Source organism: Chiloscyllium plagiosum, unplaced genomic scaffold (assembly GCF_037043375.1).
Source record: "Chiloscyllium plagiosum isolate Xiang-an unplaced genomic scaffold, Cpla_swu_hap1 HiC_scaffold_1, whole genome shotgun sequence".
NCBI lineage: Eukaryota > Metazoa > Chordata > Chondrichthyes > Orectolobiformes > Hemiscylliidae > Chiloscyllium > Chiloscyllium plagiosum.
This window is the reverse complement of record NW_028270139.1, coordinates 94,034,187-94,053,474: the sequence shown is the minus strand read 5'-3', so window position 1 is coordinate 94,053,474 and position 19,288 is coordinate 94,034,187. Positions and strand designations below refer to the sequence as shown.

Genomic DNA, 19,288 nt, shown 5'->3' with positions numbered 1-19,288 from the left:
AGACACTACCAAAAACTCCTCCGTTCTTCATTGAAATAATACCATTGGATCTTGAAGGAAACATTCTGAAGGTCAAGCAGCATCCGTGGAGAAACAACTGATTGTGGATACCAAAGAGACACCATATTGTCTGACTGAATCTCAGTTTCAAGCCTTATCTGCAACGCTGGAATGTCAGTCTTGGCTTTTGAGATCAAGTCCTGGAGTAGGCTAAGAATGTTGTTAACTGAACCATAATTGACACAAATTTCAGAATTTCAATGTATCCATCTTGCAAGTGTATAATCTATATTTGTTTAGTTCATTCATTCACCTTTATACTTATCGCATCAACAATGTCATTCTTAAAAGAGGTGAGAAGTCATTAATCTCATGGGTTAATTCTTCTACTCTCTCCACAACCGCTTTCTGAACTGCTAAGTGCTTCTGCATTTTCTGTTTTCATTTCAGATTTCCAGTATCCTCAGCATTTTCATTCAGTATGCAAATAAGACTGCCTGACTCACCTAGTGGTTTGGCTTTGATAAACCACATAGACTGATTGATCACCACATTTTTATTTTAGTGTGCACAATGCTTTTAATATCAAAAATATTAATTTCATATTCAGCATACATCAGAAGAGAGTTGGAACAGGTAGCCATGAAGATTAATTCTCAGAGTCTGGATGTAAGGACCTGGCATCAGCGCCAAAAAAAAGACTAAATACCTCACAGGGGTGGTCAAGGTCAATGAGTCCATCTTCACACTAAAGATCCTAACTACTGCACTATCAATTGTTCATGCTGCTCATGTACCACATGGACCAGGATGTCAATAGTGGGGGACTCAGTTTTGGTAATACAAGTGAATATCAAAGGACAATGGTTAGATTCTCTCTTATGGAAGATGTCATTGCCTGACACTTGCTGGTACAAATGTTACTTGCCACTTATCAGTCTAAACCTGAATATCATCCAGGTCTTGGGACATTTTGTTATGGATTGCAGAGATTTTCTGGAGCAGAGATGCCTATCCAAATACCACAACCATATGCCAAGTATGGCTCGAGCCAGCAGTATGCTTACACCCTTACTCCCATTGACTGTAGTTCTGCATTTGGTGAAAGGCAGCCTTGACATCAAGGGCTGTGGCTCCCATCTCACTTCTGGAACTCAGCTCTTTTTTTCCATGTTTGAACCAAGGTTGTAACGAGGTCAGGAGCTGAGTGACCCTGGATAATTTATAGATGTCCTCCTTCAGTGAATTGTTTAATTCTCTTCCACCATTCATAACTGGATATAGCAGGACTGCTGGGCTTAGATCTGATCCGTTGATTGTGTACTTGTTTAGCTCTGTCACTTGCTGCTTAAGTTATTTGGCATGCAAGTAATCATATGTTGACACCTAATGTTTAGGTATACCTGTTGCTATGCCTGACATTGCCCCCTACAAATCATATTACTAGGATTGAGGGGTTCTTGTGGTGTTGTGGTAATGACTGTCCTTTTGACCAGAAGACTCAGGTTCAATTCCTACCTGCTACAGAGGTGATGCCTGGGACGTTGTGTGTAAAGTACGATCCGTGAATATGACTATATCAGGCTGTTGCTTAATTAGCCTGTGAGACAGCTCTCCCGGTTTTGGTACTAGGCCCCAGATGTTGGGAAGTAGGTTGATGACTATATTTGCTATTACTGCTACTGAGTAGTTTTTAAAAGAAGCTCCCTTGCTGCCTTGGATGCTTCCTCTTATGCACTCTCTTTGCTCCTTGAAACAAGTCAGACCATGGGGATGATGTGGGCGACAGCTGTAATTGGTCCCTTGCAATGTCTATTTTAATCCTGGCAGTGCCACCTTTGTGGTAGGCAACTTCTGTGCCATTCAGCCAGTGGGTAGTTTTTGTCACACTGTAACACTGTCCTCTTGTGCATGCATCTCTTAGTGGTGGCATTCACAATAAACAAGGACTTTTTCTGTTCCTCAACACCCCCTCCCCCTACTTGCTGAAGACCCAGTTTTGATGAAAGGTCCTTAACACATAGTGTTGATATTTGGTCTCCTACTCATTTGTAGACTTGATCACTTTGCCTTCAGTCCCTGGTTCAGTTTATTTAATGAAATTGGAAATAGCTGGGGCGTTGTCCCTGAGGCAAAACAGTCAGGACTTCCTTGTGCTTTGACAGAATATTTCGAGTGATCACTTGTTTTTTTCCTTGCTGCAGTCACCCTCACTCGTTAGAGTTTACCTCACAATTTACATATTTCAATAATAGTTATTCTTATGTAATATTTTGAAATTCTTTTGGTATATCTGTCTTGTTTGTTGATTCACTTGGCTTTAGCAACTGGAGAAAATCAAGCAAGCAGGCAGACTGCTGTTAACTAGATCAATTCTCAAATTTATTGTTCATAATTTATTCCATTATTTTACATAAAGTGGAGGGAGGATTTATTTGCCTGCAGTTGTTTTTGATCAGTTTAATCATCTCTTTGAAATTGTGTGCCACATTGGCCTAATTCCAATTTACCCAGTTTTTTCACTAATTCCCGTCACATCATTTTTAAATACCTTGTGATTTAGATATTGCACTTGCATTGAACAAGACCATATGATCTGAAAGACGTGAATCTAAAGCAGTTATTATCGAAAGGGTGGTTAATAAATCACAGAAGTCATTAATCTGGGTAAACAGAATTGGGAGAGAGCACAGAAACCCCCCAGGTTAATGGCAAAAAAGTCCAAGAGAGAATCATCACACACAGCAAAGATACCATGATTTGAATGTTGATAGTCATAATTGCCAAAGACCTAACAATGATTCAATATTTAAAAGCATTATACCATTCTTATCAATTTAAAGATGGAGATGATAATGAATCATCAGTGAAAGTTAGAGGTGCACAACAATTAATATAAGATCATAAGTACTGGAATGATTAGGATATAAAACATACTGGGCATTCCTAAGAAATCAAATAATGCAATTTCAAAAATTTTTTTTGCAATTCAGTAGAGTCATAGAGTCATAGAGATATACAGCATGGAAACAGACCCTTCGGTCCAACTCAAACATGCTGACCAGATATCCCAATCCAATCTAGTCCCACCTGCCAGCACCTGGCCCATTAACTTTAAGCACAGACTGAATTTTGCTAAAGGATGTAATTCACATTTTGACATATTCTCTGTCACAAATTATTCTGTTCTTGTTTGTGGTTATTGGACTAACAGTATGCAACAAATACAGGAAAAAAAATAGCATGAATAGAATTGCTCTAAATGCATTTTTCATGGCAGAACTTCTATCCATTAGCTTAAATGGACAAAAAAGGGATGTCAGACCCCATTATCAAATCATTGAGGGATTGATTCATCTTTTCATGGAATTGAAGCCTCATAACTCAAAATAGTTAGCTCCGTTTACAGGTTGTAATATTTCTTGACTAAATTAGTTGTACTTGTAATCAAAATTTGTGGTTTAGATTTGCAGAAGCTATTCAACCCAAGGGTACATTGATAGTTTAAATTAAATCCAGAATTGTGATGGTTATGACAGCTGCAGGATGGTTTCGTCCATCACTGATTACCAAGGCAGCGGGCAAGAACAGCTAAATGCTACAAACGAATAAACATGCTTATATTTCACTTTGATGCCAAACACAGGCTTTAAATATATAAAAGTCCTTGAGACATCATATCTGAGAACAAGTTAAGGAATGGTTATTTTATATAAATCCTAATTTTCTTTGGCTTAGCAGACAAAGATGTGTTATGGCCAGTTGAGAATGAGCTGATTGCCTTCTGCGGAAAGGCTAACAGGCTAATCCTTTGCAGTAAGATACTGAGGGGACTTGACCAGGTGATTGTCGAAAGATGCTTCCTCTTGAGGAAGAATCCAGAACTAGGAGTCATCGTTTAAAAATATGTGGTTGCTTGTAATGAAAATGTTTTTCCCTCTCAGACAGTTGTGAGCCTTTGGAATTCCCTTCCTTAAAGAGTGGATGCAGAATCTTTAAATATTTTTTAGGCAGCGGTAAATAGATTCTCGATAGCCAAGGGGGTGAAAGATTATTATATCAGGACGGTGATGGCTTAATGGTCTTAGAACTGGATTGTTAATCTAGAGACCTAAGTAACATCATGGGGACCCAGGTTCAAATTCTGTCACAGCAGATGGTGGAATTTGAATTCAATTAACATCTTGAATTAAGAGTGCAATGATCCATTGTTCATTGTTGGGGAAAACCCATCTGGTTCACTAATATCGTTTAGGGAAGGAAACTGCCATCCTTACTGGGTCTGGCTCCAGAATTACAGCAATGTGGTTGACTCCTAACTGCCCTCTGGGCAATTAGGGTTGGGCAATAAATGCTGGCCCAGCCAGCGATGGTGTCATCCCATGAATGAATAAAAAAAAGTTTCAGCAGGTACACAGAGCTGAGGTTAAAACCAGGTCAGCCATGATGTTTACTAATGGTGAAGAAGGGTAGAGTGAGCCAATCAAACTCCTTATTCATTTGTTTGTATGTTGAGAACTGATCGAACAACTCCCCCGTTTCTGCCTCTCTGTTAGTGGCACTGATGTTTTTAAAATAATGCTGATAATTTAGTGAGGGTTTAAGAGTTTAAGTATTGTGAGTTTGTAAGTTTCAAAAGGGAAGGAAATCATGTTATTGTTTTTACGACCTGACAATGAAAAGGAAAGCTTCAACTCTCAACTCAAACAATCATTGAAGAGTGTCTCTTACACACACACATACATACATATACATATACACATGCATACATACATACATAGTAGAAAAAGATTAAAAGGACAGAGGATAGTGTCACAAATCACCTGGGAACTTTGCACTGATAATCATGCCCTATTGTTCCACAAACCGTCACAAAATGTAGTGAAGTCCCAATGAAACCGCCAAAATCAATTCTGCCTGACTGATTGCTACCTTTCCTGATTAAGGGCTTTTGCCTGAAACATCGACTCTCCTGCCTCTCGGATGCTGCCTGAGCTGCAGTGCTTTTCCAGCACCACACTATCGAATCCCTCCTGACTCCTACAAAGGACCAACCACAATCTGTTTCTTTAGTTGTAAAAATACCTCTATTTACTGTAACATACCTATCTTAAACAAAAACAGTGAAAAGAAATGATTTTTAATTTGTATAACTTAAACTATACCCCATTGTAATCCCCAAACACGTACACTCAATCATTTAATTAAGACAGCCAAAAGACAACGGTTTAAAATATAGTGCGTACGTAAAACAATGTAGACAGGGTAAACAACATTCTGAATGGCGAAAAGTTTAGGTCACAAGGAAAGTCATTTTTCTCTCTTTTTGATTTTTGTAATGAAGAGATTTTGTTGTTTGTCTGGCAATGATCATCCTTTGACAATTGAGCAGGTGAATCTAGTTTCTTTTTGTGTATAACTTTTTTTCTTTTAAGCTTTCTAGGGTTTTCTGTCCTTTCTCCCATATGGAAAGAGAGGGAAAGAAAGAAAGAGAATATAATCTCGGGAGTCTCTGGATGTTTTCCACTCTGCTGCATTTGGCACTTGTACCTTTTTAATGCTTTGCAGTTCAGCAAATTGGACAGCTGCTGCCAGGCAGAATTTCCCTAAACTCGAAAGGTACTCAACATTTTTTTCCTTCATTTTGCTTTCAAAAGGAAACAATGTATTGCACACCTCAACGATATGCAACACTTGATTTTCAAATAGCAGACAACTTTCCTAATTTTCAAATTCAGTTTCAATTCATAGCTTTGAAAAGTGAAAAATGGTATCTCACATACCTCTACACTTAAAGAAATGAAACACCACCTTTAAATGCATTTGATTACTAGAAAAACATAACATATAAAAATGCAACACAACAAAATGTTGAAGCTAATAATAATCTCAATTTTCCATTTTCTATGGTAGAGTACTTCTTTTGATTTTGGCTTTTTAAAAGAAAAATACCACAGTTCCTTATTCCCAATTCATAATCTTGGAAAACACTGCACCTAAGCCAAGTCACGAGCATCAATTACCATTTTAAAAGATTTTGTAAAGTCAGGGGTGGTCAAAACTGGTTCATTTTTTTGAACTGCTTTCAGCTTCTTAAATGCTGACAATATCACTTTTGTTTTCATAGCAATGTGTTAAATGTATTGTGCTGAGGTGAGGTATAGATTTCCAATAAAACCCACACATTCCCAAAAACCTTCAATTCTCTAACCAAGGAATTGGCTATGAAACTGTTTTCATGACTGCATTTACCCTTCCGTAACCTGAGCAGAATCTAGTCAACCCATCCAGTCTCGGAACCGAAACCAATGGAATCATTGTGGTTGGGACAGCACGGTGGCTCAGTGGTTAGCACTGCTGCCTCACAGCTCCAGGGCTGAAAATGTGTTGCTGGAAAAGCGCAGCAGGTCAGGTAGCATCCAGGGAACAGGAGAATCGACGTTTCGGGCATAAGCCCTTCTTCAGGAATGAGGAAAGTTTGTCCAGCAGGCTAAGATAAAAGGTAGGGAGGAGGGAATTTGGGGAGGTGCGTCGGAAATGTGATAGGTGGAAAGAGGTCAAGGTGAGGGTGATAGGTCAGAGTGGGGTGGGGGCGGAGAGGTCAGGAAGAAGATTGCAGGTTAGGAAGGCGGTGCTGAATTCGATGGATTTGACTGAGACAAGGTGGGGGGAGAGGAAATGAGGAAACTGGTGAAATCCGAGTTCATCCCTTGTGGTTGGAGGGTTCCTAGGCGGAAGATGAGGCGCTCTTCCTCCAACCGTCGTGTTGTTGTGGTCTGGCGATGGAGGAGTCCAAAGACCTGCATATCCTTGGTGGAGTGGGAGGGGGAGTTGAAGTGTTGAGCCACAGGGTGGTTGGGTTTGTTGGTCCGGGTGTCCCAGAGGTGTTCTCTGAAACGCTCCACAAGTAGCCGGCCTGTCTCCCCAATATAGAGGAGGCCACATCGGGTGCAGAGGATGCAATAGATGATGTGTGTGGAGGTGCAGGTGAATCTGTGGCGGATATGGAAGTTTCCTTTGGGGCCTTGGAGGGAGGTGAGGGGGGAGGTGTGGGCGCAAGTCTTGCAACTCCTGCGGTTGCAGGGGAAGGTGCCGGGAGTGGAGGTTGGGTTGGTGGGGGGTGTGGATCTGACGAGGGAGTCAAGGAGGGAGTGGTCTTTACGGAATGCTGATAGGGGAGGGGAGGGAAATATATCCTTGGTGGTGGGGTCCGTTTGGAGGTGGCGGAAATGAGGGCGGATGATGCGCTGTACATGGAGATTGGTGGGGTGGTAGGTGAGGACCAGTGGGGTTCTGTCCTGGTGGCGGTTGGAGGGGCGGGGCTCAAGGGCGGAGGAGCGGAAAGTGGAAGAGATGCGGTGGAGGGCATCGTCGACCACGTCGGGGGGGAAATTGTGGTCTTTGAAGAAGGAGGCCATCTGGGTTGTACGTTTTTGGAACTGGTCCTCCTGGGAGCAGATGCGGCGGAGTCGAAGGAATTGGGAGAATGGGATACCGTTTTTACAGGGGGCAGGGTGGGAGGAGGTGTAGTCCAGGTAGCTGTGGGAGTTGGTCGGTTTGCAGTAGATGTCCGTGTTGATTCAGTCGTCTGAGATAGAAATAGAAAGGTCGAGGAAGAGGAGGGAGGAATCTGAGACTGTCCAGGTGAATTTGAGGTCGGGGTGGAAGGTGTTGGTGAAGTGGATGAACTGTTCAACCTCCTCGTGGGAGCACGAGGCGGCACCGATACAGTCATCGATGTAGCGGAGGAAAAGGTGGGGGGGGGGGGGGGCCAGTGTAGTTGCGGAAGATGGACTGTTCCACATATCCTACGAAGAGGCAGGCATAGCTGGGGCCCATGCGGGTGCCCATGGCTACTCCTTTCGTTTGGAGGAAGTGGGAGGATTGGAAAGAGAAGTTGTTCAGGGTGAGGACCAGTTCAGTCAGTCGAAGGAGGGTGTCAGTGGAAGGGTACTTGTCGGTACGGCGGGAAAGGAAGAAGCGGAGGGCTTTGAGTCCTTCGTGATGGGGGATGGAGGTGTACAGGGACTGGATGTCCATGGTGAAAATAAGGCGTTGGGGACCGGGGAAGCGAAAATCCTGGAGCAGGTGGAGGGCATGGGTGGTGTCCCGAACGTAGGTGGGGAGTTCTTGGACTAAGGGGGACAGGACGGTGTAAAGGTATGCGGAGATGAGTTTGGTGGGGCAGGAGCAGGCGGAGACAATGGGTCGGCCGGGGCAGTCAGGTTTGTGGGTTTTGGGCAGGAGGTAAAAGCGGGCGGTGCGGGGTTGTGAGACCCAGATGGCCTCCTTCTTCAAGGACCGCAATTTTCCCACCGACGTGGTCGACGATGCCCTCCACCGCATCTCTTCCACTTCCCGCTCCTCCGCCCTTGAGCCCCGCCCCTCCAACCGCCACCACGACAGAACCCCACTGGTCCTCACCTACCAGCCCACCAATCTCCATGTACAACGCATCATCCGCCGTCATTTCCGCCACCTCCAAACGGACCCCACCACCAAGGATATATTTCCCTCCCCTCCCCTATCAGCATTCCGTAAAGACCACTCCCTCCGTGACTCCCTCGTCAGATCCACACCCCCCACCAACCCAACCTCCACTCCCGGAACCTTCCCCTGCAACCGCAGGAGGTGCAAGACTTGCGCCCACACCTCCCCCCTCACCTCCCTCCAAGGCCCCAAAGGAAACTTCCATATCCGCCACAGATTCACCTGCACCTCCACACACATCATCTATTGCATCCTCTGCACCCGATGTGGCCTCCTCTATATTGGGGAGACAGGCCGGCTACTTGCGGAGCGTTTCAGAGAACACCTCTGGGATACCCGGACCAACAAACCCAACCACCCTGTGGCTCAACACTTCAACTCCCCCTCCCACTCCACCAAGGATATGCAGGTCTTTGGACTCCTCCATCGCCAGACCACGACAACACGACGGTTGGAGGAAGAGCGCCTCATCTTCCGCCTAGGAACCGTCCAGCCACAAGGGATGAACTCGGATTTCACCAGTTTCCTCATTTCCCCTCCCCCCACCTTGTCTCAGTCAAATCCATCGAATTCAGCACAGCCTTCCTAACCTGCAATCTTCTTCCTGACCTCTCCGCCCCCACCCCACTCTGACCTATCACCCTCACCTTGACCTCTTTCCACCTATCATATTTCCGACGCCCCTCCCCCAAGTCCCTCCTCCCTACCTTTTATCTTAGCCTGCTGGACAAACTTTCCTCATTCCTGAAGAAGGGCTTATGCCCGAAACGTCGATTCTCCTGTTCCCTGGATGCTGCCTGACCTGCTGCGCTTTTCCAGCAACACATTTTCAGCTCTGATCTCCAGCATCTGCAGTCCTCACTTTCTCCTCACAGCTCCAGGGACCTGGGTTTGATTCCAGCCTTGGGCGATTGTCTGTGTGGAGTTTGTACATTCTGCGTGGGTTTTTTCCGGGGTGCTTCGGTTTCCTCCCACAGTCCAAAAACGTACAGGTCAGGTGAATTGGCCGTGCCAAATTGCCTGCAGTGTTAGGTTCATTAGTTTGAGAGAAATGGGTCTGGGTGGGTTACTTTTCAGAGGTGGACTTGTTGGGCCCAACTGTAGGGAATCCAATACTTTTCGTAAAAAATACCAGTATCAGAAGAAGAACTCTACCATAGAAAATAAAACTTTTCGAATACTGCATTCAATTCTGATCTCCCTGCTAAAGGAAAGACGTTGTGAAATTTGAAAGGGTTCAGAAAAGATTTCAAGGATGTTGCCAGGGTTGGAGGCTGAATAGACTGTGGCTTTTTATCTTGGAGCATTGGAGGCTGAGGGGTTACCTTTCAGAGGTTTATAAAATCATGAGGGGCATGGATAGAGTGAACAGCCAAGGTTATTTTTTCTGATAAAGATGTGGCTATCTATTGATTCCCCTACATGCACATCACAGCACCAGGATACCAGGTTCGATTCCAGCCTTGGGCGAATGTCTGTGTGGAATTTGCACATTCTCCCAATGTCTGTGTGGGTTTCCTCCCATAGTCCAACGATGTGCAGGCCAAGTGAATTGGCTATGCTAAATTGCCCATAGGGTAAGGTGTATTAGTCAGAGGGAAATGGGTCTGGGTGGGTTACTGCTCGGAGGGTTTGTCTGGACTGGTTGAGCCGAAGAGCCTGTTTCCACACTGTAGGGAATCTAATCTAATCTCTCCACAGATCTCTCTGGGTACAGACGATAGAGATAGTCTTCAACAGTTATATATCAGATTGCTGACTGCTAAAAAAAAGTTAGAAATCTGATTGTATTTCAATTGGCCATAGTGAGCAAAAATCTGAGATACTTTTTATAAATTTTATCTTAGCTGTAATTATTTGTAATGGAATAAATTGTGGAAATTAGGTTGTCATACCTATACATTTTGTTTTTGGCAATGATCCCACACAATCTACTGACACTCAGCGGAGTGGTTCTTCAAAAACTGCTATTGATATTAAAGGTGCCAATTGATGACATGTTGAGGTTTTTTTGCAGAATTGCAGTAATCTTTATGGAGTCTTGTCTGGGTAAAATGCCTGCTGTCGGTTGCAGATGATATATGTCCTTAGCGCTGAAGTCAGCAGCTGTTTGCTTTATGTTGAAGATACTGCCTGCTGCATTTGTCTGATACATGCTTGCAATAATGGCTAAAGAGAAAGAATACCATGTGCCATCTTCTTGCTGTTACCTACTCAGTTGTTTTTAGTGAGCTGTCATGATGACTGCATTTGTGGACAGCGGTGTCATAGAATCCCTACAGTGTGGAAGCAGGCCATTCAACCCATCATAACTACACTGACCCTTCAAAAGGCATCCTTGCCCCTACCCTATCTCTGTAACCCTGCATTCTTGATAGCCAACCCACCTAACCTGCACATCTTTAGTGACCACAGCACTTGGAGGAAACCCACACATACACAGGGAGAATGTGTAAATTCAGACAGTTGCTTAAGCTGGAATTGAACCCAGGTGTCTGGCACTATGAGGCAGGAGTGTTTACCCATTGAGCCACTGTCTCACTCTGGAAAAGTAATGTTTTTTTTAAGCAGAAAAAATTAGTTTACTGCTGAAAATGTGTTGCTGGAAAAGCGCAGCAGGTTAGGCAGCATCCAAGGAGCAGGAGAATCAACGTTTGCCCTTGGGCTCATGCCCGAAACGTCGATTCTCCTGCTCCTTGGATGCTGCCAGACCTGCTGCGCTTTTCCAGCAACACATTTTCAACTCTGATCTCCAGCATCTGCAGTCCTCACTAACAAGTCGGAAACCCTCATTCCAAGTCCATTGTTTACGTGCTAATTGCAGACTGTATTTTAGAAGCAGTGACCGGATTAAATGGTTGGTGATTGCTTCTCTCAGCCCATTTTGCATATACAATGAGTTGAACTGATCGGTCCACACCCATCTGAAGTAAAAGATTAATTCTGGATTTTGGTGACTCATTCAAGGGCTGTATCAATCACACTCATTTAAGTTAACAGTTCTGCTGGTCCCACTTCCAGAGAACATAATTCCTTTCTGATAACTGTGTGATTTGCAAGGTGAATTTCTTTTAAATGTTTGGCTATTTTCAGAACTGTAGCTTGAGTCAGTTAAAAATAAAGCGGTCAGTCGAACCCATCAACGAACACAAAATAACCTACTTGACATTTGTACCTCAATTGTGTTACTGATAGCACAGTGTGAACTTTTCAAGGAAACATCTGACGATGGAAAGATATATTTATGACTACCTGCAATGGGTGTCTTGCAATATTCAAATGCTGGTAAGACTGGCGTTTAATATGCTTTTTGAGTTTTGCCTCAAACCTTCTTGCAATTCTCACGTACAAACTGTAGAGTAACCTGTCAGGTGTTGAAAGTTGCGTTTTGAATTCAAAAAACCGCATTTTTCAATATCTTAAAGGAATAAACACATTGCAAAATCTCTTTTAAAAAAAGCTCACGCCAAAATATAGTATAGTTAATAAACAAGATTTGCAGTTGTGTACATAGTAATGATTTCATTATTCTTACTCCTGTAGTTTGACAGCGAAGGTCAAGTGTCTGGTTTACGAAAGATACTTTGTTGTACTTTAGAAACAAGGACTATGCACATGACTTTAGCCATTTTGAAGAAAATCTGTAAGCAAGCAATTTTAGCTTCCGGAAAATTAAAATATCCAACAGGAACCTGTGCTAAGCATTTTTTTAAAAAGAGAAATTTTAGAACTGTATTACGAACATCTGAAGAAAAGCAAGTAAAGTAAATTTCACTTCCTCTCTCTTTAAAATATCTAACAGGAAATAACAGCAAAGTATTTAAGTTTCAGATTTTTGAGTCGGAATGTTGTGGGGGTTTTGAGTCCCACTGCAGAATTTTGAGCACATTTAGGCTACAGGACAATACCAAAAGTACTACACTATTGAATATGATAGACACCAGGAGGTGATGGTAAACCAGCGCCTACCTGACTTCGAAGTTACATGGGAACACCCCACTTCCAACATGGTCAAGCTATTGAGCATCTTGACTTGGAACTAGATTGTCATTCCTTTACAGTCACTGTGCCAAATTCTGGAACTTTCTCCCTGTGGCATTGTTGGTGTATCTATAACAAATGGATTGCAGTGGTTAACAAAGGAAGCTCACCATCACGTTCACAATAGTAATTATGGTCAGACAATAAATGCAGGCCCAGCAAACAAATACCTATATTCCCTGAATGAATCTTTAAAAAATAAAGCCTGAGAAATAACTATAAATCATGAAATGGAAGGGATAAAATAATTCAATAAAATTACAACTAATAAGATCAGAAGACGTAAGAGCAGAAGTATTGAGTCTGCTTTACCATCATCATGATCACGGTTTATCTGATAATCCTCAACTCCACTTTCTGGCTTTTCCCCTTAACTTGTGACTCAGTTACCGATCAAAAGTTTGTTCATCTCTAAGCTGTATATAATTAATAACCCAGCTCAGGTTTGTTAGCTGAATTGGTGGGCCAGCTGCCTTGCAACACAAAGTGCTGTGAACAGTGTGGGTTCAATTCCTGCACCAGCTGATATTATCATGAAGGACTCTCCTCCTCAACTACTCCCTCACCTGCCCACCACAGAGTCATATAGTGTGGAAACAGATCCTTGAGTCCAACTTTTCTGGGCAGACCAGATGTCCGAATCTGACCAAATCCCATTTGCCAGCATTTGGCCCTTATCTCTCTAAACCTTTCCTATTCATGTACCCATCCAGAAGCGTTTTAAATGTCATAATTGTACCTGCCTCCACCAGAGCTTATACCAGACATGTACCACTCTCTGTGTGAAAAGATTACGCCTCAGATCCTTGTTAGGTCTTTCCCTCTCACCTTAAAACCTATGTCCTCTAGTTTAGGAAAAAGGCATTGACTATTCACCCTATCAATGCCCCTTATGATTTTATAAACCTCTGGAAGGTCGCCACTCAGTCTCTGATACTCCAGGCAAAATAGCCCCAGCCTATTCAACCTCTCCCTATAACTCAAACCCTTCAGTGCAGACAACATCCTTGTAAATCCTTTCTGTAACCTAACAATATCCTTCATATAGAAGGGTGACCAGAATTGTACACAGTATTCCAGAAGTGACCTCAACATGATATCCCAATGCCTATACTCAATGTTATGACTAATGAAGTCAAGAGTGCCAAATGCCTTCTTCAGTATCCTGGCTACCTGTGACTCCACTTTCAAGGAACTATGGACCTGTACCCCTAGGTCTCTCCATTTGACAACACTCCCCAGGGCCCTACCATTAACCGTATAAGTCCTGTTCTGATTTGCCTTACCAAAATGCAATATCTCACACTTTATTTAAATTAAATTCCGTCTGTTACGACTCGGCCTATTGGCCCATTTAATCAAGGTCCAGTTATCTCTCTATGATGAGAGAGCAGCACTATGGTTTGTTCAGATTCTGGTGACTTTACTTTTACTGATTTGATTTATTATTGTCACATGTACAACGGTACAGTGAAAAATATTATTTTGTGTGCTAATCAGACAAATCATACATTACGTAAGTACATTAGGTAATAGAACAGAATGCAGAATGTAGTGTTTCAGCTACAGAGAAGGTGTAGAGAAAGATCAATTCTAATGTATGTGAGGTTCGTTCATATGTTTTCAGTGAGGGACAGGATGTTCTTATATCTGTTGGTATCTGTTTTCAAACTCTTGTATCTTCTGCCTTTTGGAAAAGCATATTATTGGATGGGAGGGCCTTTGATTATGTTGGCTGCTTTTCTGAGGCAGTGGGAAGTATAGATGGAGTCAGTGGAAGGAAGGATGGTTTTTATGATGGACTGGGCTGTATTCACAACTCTCTATGATTTCTTGTTTAACCATTTAACTATGACGATGCCAAATCTTCCGCGTAAGGCATCAGGTTGTTATCCTTCACCACATGGTATGTGCAGTTTGAATAAGACCAGCAAGAGGGATTGGTGGGGATGTATCTACCAAAGATATTTCAGATAGCTCAATCAGAAAAGAACTTTTTAAAATATTGTCATAGCAGAGAATACCTGAAGATTACATTTAGCTGTACTTGAGAATAGTTATGATTAAAATTGTTGGACTGCTAATTCTACAATTGAAAAATGAGGTAGCATTCTTTGAACCTGTGGCGATGTTCACTGGAACGGTTTAGAAAGCCAAGGACAGACTCATCAGAGTAGAATAGAAAACTAAGTTGAATTTATGATGAAATTATTGAAAAAATATACAAATATTGCAGCTAGTTTCCCCTCACCACAGTTTAACTTCAGCTTCAATTTCCTTCTATTAATTATAACACATGCTTGCCTTCAGATTGTTCATCAATTTCTCTCCATTCATTCAAGCTTCACCCTCACCCTCTTAGACATCTTAGGTGTGTTTGCATGAGTTGCATGATCGTTTGAACGTTTCCTTATAAATTCGGTGTCTAAGGTCTTCCTGTCTCACTGGCACCTGATGAAGGAGCAGCACGACAAAAGCTAATGCTTTCAAATCAACCCATTGGACTATAACATGCTGTTGTGTGATCTTTGGCCTTGTCCAACCCAGTCCAACACTGGCCCCTCCACATTATACTGACAACCCTTTCTATTCCAGTTCACACTGATGCTCCAATTCTATCCTCCTCCTGCCCTTCTCTATCTTCCCTCCAATCAGTTTTTAGCTCATTTTTGTTCTGGGATTGGTGTTTGATACTGCCTTACAGAAGATCATTATTGTACTGAGGCCTGGTAGTTGAAGGTAACATTTATGCATGAATGCAGTCAAGGAATCTAAAATGTCGACACATTGTGTGAATAGTTTTATTTTAATATTATCACACATACATATCTAAAAACCACTTAAATTTTACCAGGGTCTCTGCCTCAACCATCCTTATGGGCACTGAGTTCCAGATTGCCACCTTCTTCTGGGTGAAGAAGATTTTCCTCACATCTCCTCTAAACCTTCTGCTCCTTACCATAAATCTACGACCCTGTTCATTGATTTCTCTATCAACACTCCATCTATGCCCCTCACAATTTTATACATCTCAATAATGCCCTTGTTAGTTTCCTCTGTTGTAAGGGAAACAATCCCAGTCTGACCACTCTCTCATTAACTGAAATTCTCAAGCTCAGACAACATCCTGGTAAATCTTCTCTGCACCCTCTCAGTGCTGTCACATTCCTCCTATAATGTGGATTCCAGAACTGAATACAATATTCTAGCTTTGGCCTAACTAATATTTTATACAATTCCAGTATCACCTTCCTGCTTTTAAACGCTATGCCTCAGCTAGTAAGGCAAGTATACCTTATGCCATCTTAACCATTTTATGCACCTGTTCTGATACCTTAAGGGACAAGTGCACCAAAGTTCCTCGATGTTACCTCAGGTCCTACCATTCACCATATATTCACTTGCTGTTATTGTCTTGACCAAATGCATAACCTCACATAGGGATTGAATTCAGTTTTCAGATCAGCATGTCGATATCTCCCTGGAATCTAAGGTTATCTTTTTCACTATTTACCACTCGAGCATATCATCTGTGAACTTACTGGTTAACCCTCCTGCATTCAATTTAAATGATTTATATAAACCATGAACAGCAAGATCCCCAATACTGACCACTATCTGACCTCTCTGGATACAGACTTTCTGTTCAAAACCACGCCTGAATCATCACCCTCTGCTTCCTGCCACTCAGCCAATTGTCAATCCAGTTTGTCAATAATCCTTGTTTCCCACGGGCTCTTAGCTTTGCCTTCAGTCTCCCATGTGGGACCTTATAAAAGACCTTGCTGAAGCCCAAGTAGAATACGTCAAAATCATTGCACTCACCTATACACCTGGTCACCTCTTCAAAAAATTCAATATACTTGGTTCGGTATAACCATGCTGACTGTTCTTGATTAACATTACATATTCAACACAGAAATTCACTAAAGATCTTTAGACAGCATCTTCCATTTAAAAGGATAAGAACAGCAGACACATGGGAAGCGACCAAAAAGTGTAAATGGGAAAGCACGACAGGTCAAGCAGCAACAGAGGAACAGGAGAGTCGGCATTTTGTGCAGAAGCCCTTCATCAGGAATGTTGAGGATGGGGGAGTGCCCAAAGGGGCTGAGAGATAAATAGAAGAGGGGTGTGGTTGGGGGGGTGGGAAGGGAACTTGGAATACGATAGGTGGATGCAGGTGAGGGGTAATGGTGATAAGTCGGAGTGGAGGGTGGAGCGGATAGGCAGGAAGGAAGATGGAGAGGTAGGACAGTTCAAGAGGGTGGTGCCGAGTGGAGGGTTAGATCTGGGATAAGGTGGAGAGAGGGGAAGTGAGGAAACTGGTGAAGTTGACATTGGGCTCGTGTGATTGGAGGGTCCCAAGGCAGAAGATGGGCTGCTCTTCCTCCAAGCATCGGGTAGCTAGAAGTTGGCAGTGGAGGAGACTTAGGACTTGCATGTCCTTGGCAGAATAGAGGGGGAGTTGAAGTGGTCGGTCACAGGATGGTGGGATTATTTGGTGCGTGTATTCCCGAGATGTTCTCTGAAACGTTCTGCAAGGTAGCATCCTGTCTCCCCTGTGTAGGGGAGGCCACATTGAGAGCAACAGACACAGTAGATGAGGTAAAGTGCCGCACTGGAAAAGCACAGCGGGTCAGGCAGCATCCGAGGAGCAGGAGAGTCAACATTTCCAGCCTAAGCCATTCATCAGGATTCCCCTCCAAGCCACTCACCGACCTGATTTAGAAAGATATCTCTATTCCTTCCCTGTCACTGAATCAGGATCCTGGCATTGCCTCTGTAATGACATTGTGGGCCATGCACAGAATGTGGACTGTGGCGGTTCGAGGTGGGGGAGGAGGATGTGGATCACCATCACCTTCTTAAGGATAGACAATAATAACGCTGGCCAGTCAGTGACACACACACATACGTGAATGAATTTAAAACAAAAATGATTCTCAATGAAGCTTTGTATCCATGCATGCAGCAAAAGCTACTTGCATTTATTTAGCATCTTTGTCATAACAAAACCTCTGAAGTCACTTTACAGATGTGTTACATTATAGAGTAAGACACCGGGTCACATTAGGAGATATTGGATCTGATAACCAAAGTTTGGTTAAGATGGCAAGTTTTAAGGAGTGTCTTAAAAGAGGAAAGTGACATAGAGAAGCAGAAGGCGAGTATTCTAGGGCTTGGGGCCAAGACAACTAGAGGTAGAACATATGGATGATAATGGAATAGTGTAGGTTAGATGGGCTTCAAATTGGTTTCACAGGTTGGCGCAATATCAAGGGCTGAATGGCCTGTACTGCGCTGTAAAGTTCTATGTTCTGTTATTTCTAAGGAAGTATGATGGAAGTAACTAAGTCAACATTTGTTGACAATCCCAATGACTGTTGAGAAGGTGCCTTTTTGAATCACTGTTACTCGTGTTGTTGCCCACATGTCTCTTAGGGAGGGAAATCCAGGATTTCGACCCACCAAATGTATGGACAGTGGTGCAGTTCCAAAGTGGGATGGTTTGTGACGTTGAAGGGAACTTGCAGGTGGTATTCCTAGGCACCTGCTGTTGCTTCCTTTCTAGGTGATAGAGGAATGGATTTAAAAGGTGCTGCCAAAGGAGCCCTGATGTGTGAATGAATTGTACACATATATCTCATTTGCCATAGAATTCCTAGTCTTTGACCTATTATTGTAGCTACAGTTTTTATATTTCTGGTCCAGTTCAATTTCTAGGGTATTGATAGTGGGGAATTCTGTGATGTCATTAAACACCAAGGTGAGATAGTTAGATTCTCTCTTATTGGAGATGGTCATTTCCACGAAATTATATGGAACAGATGTTACATGCTGCTTGTCAACCCGAAAGACTGAATGATGCTAAGGTATTGCTGTGCACAGAAATGGACTGCTTCCATATGTGAAAAGACATAGTAACATTAAACACTGTGCAGTTATTAGCAAAATCCTCATTTCTAACCTAAAGATGGATGTAAGGTAATTGGTGAAGCAATTAAAGATGGCTATATTAACGGCACTATCCAGAGGAACTTCTGAGCAAACTCATGAGACTAAGATGAAAGCCTGCAAAATCCACAAACAGATTCAACAGCAGAGTTTTCCACTCTCAAATCAGTTTTGCTAGTGCTCTTTGATGCCACATTCAGTCAAATTCTGCCTCGATGTCAAGGGCAGATATTCTCACGTTGCCGTTGCAGTTCAGCTCATTTATACATGTTTGAACCTGGGCTGCAAAGAGGTTAGGAGGCCATGGTAGAACTTAAGGGGAGTGTCAGTGAGTGCGTTATTACTTTAGCAGTATTGCTTGATAGCATTAAGGTCGAAGAGTGGTGCTGGAAAAGCACAATCAGTCAGGCAGCATCCGAGCAGCAGGAAGGGCTTCCTGATGAAGGGCTTATGCTCGAAATGTCGACCCTCCTGCTCTTTGGATGCTTTTCCAGCACCACAACTCTGATCTCCTCACTTTCACCTTGCTTGATAGCATTGTTAATAACAGCGTTCATATGATCAAGGGTACACTGACGGAACAGCAATTGACTGGGTTGGATTTATCTTGTTTTATATTGTAGGACATACTTTAACAAATTCCTACATTGCCACAAAGATGCCAGTGTTGTAGCTGTACTGGATCAACATGGCTATGGACAAAGTGAATTTAGGATCACAAGTCATTAATAGTATTAGGAGAAAGTGAGGACTGCAGATGCTGGAGATCAGAGGTGAAAATGTGTTGCTGGAAAAGCGC

General features: G+C 42.8%; 1 protein-coding gene across 1 annotated transcript in view; it reads right to left on the bottom strand.

Annotated features, from left to right (window-relative positions):
* Positions 1-12,544, bottom strand: part of LOC122549302 (interleukin-6 receptor subunit beta-like) — a 144,698-nt gene extending 132,154 nt beyond the window's left edge. Inside the window, exon 1 of the mRNA XM_087989035.1 lies at positions 12,460-12,544. Within this exon, the coding sequence (XP_087845161.1) occupies positions 12,460-12,517 (58 nt within the window). The 5' untranslated portion in view covers positions 12,518-12,544. The remainder of the gene's footprint in view (positions 1-12,459) is intronic.
* Positions 12,545-19,288: the final 6,744 nt, after the last annotated feature.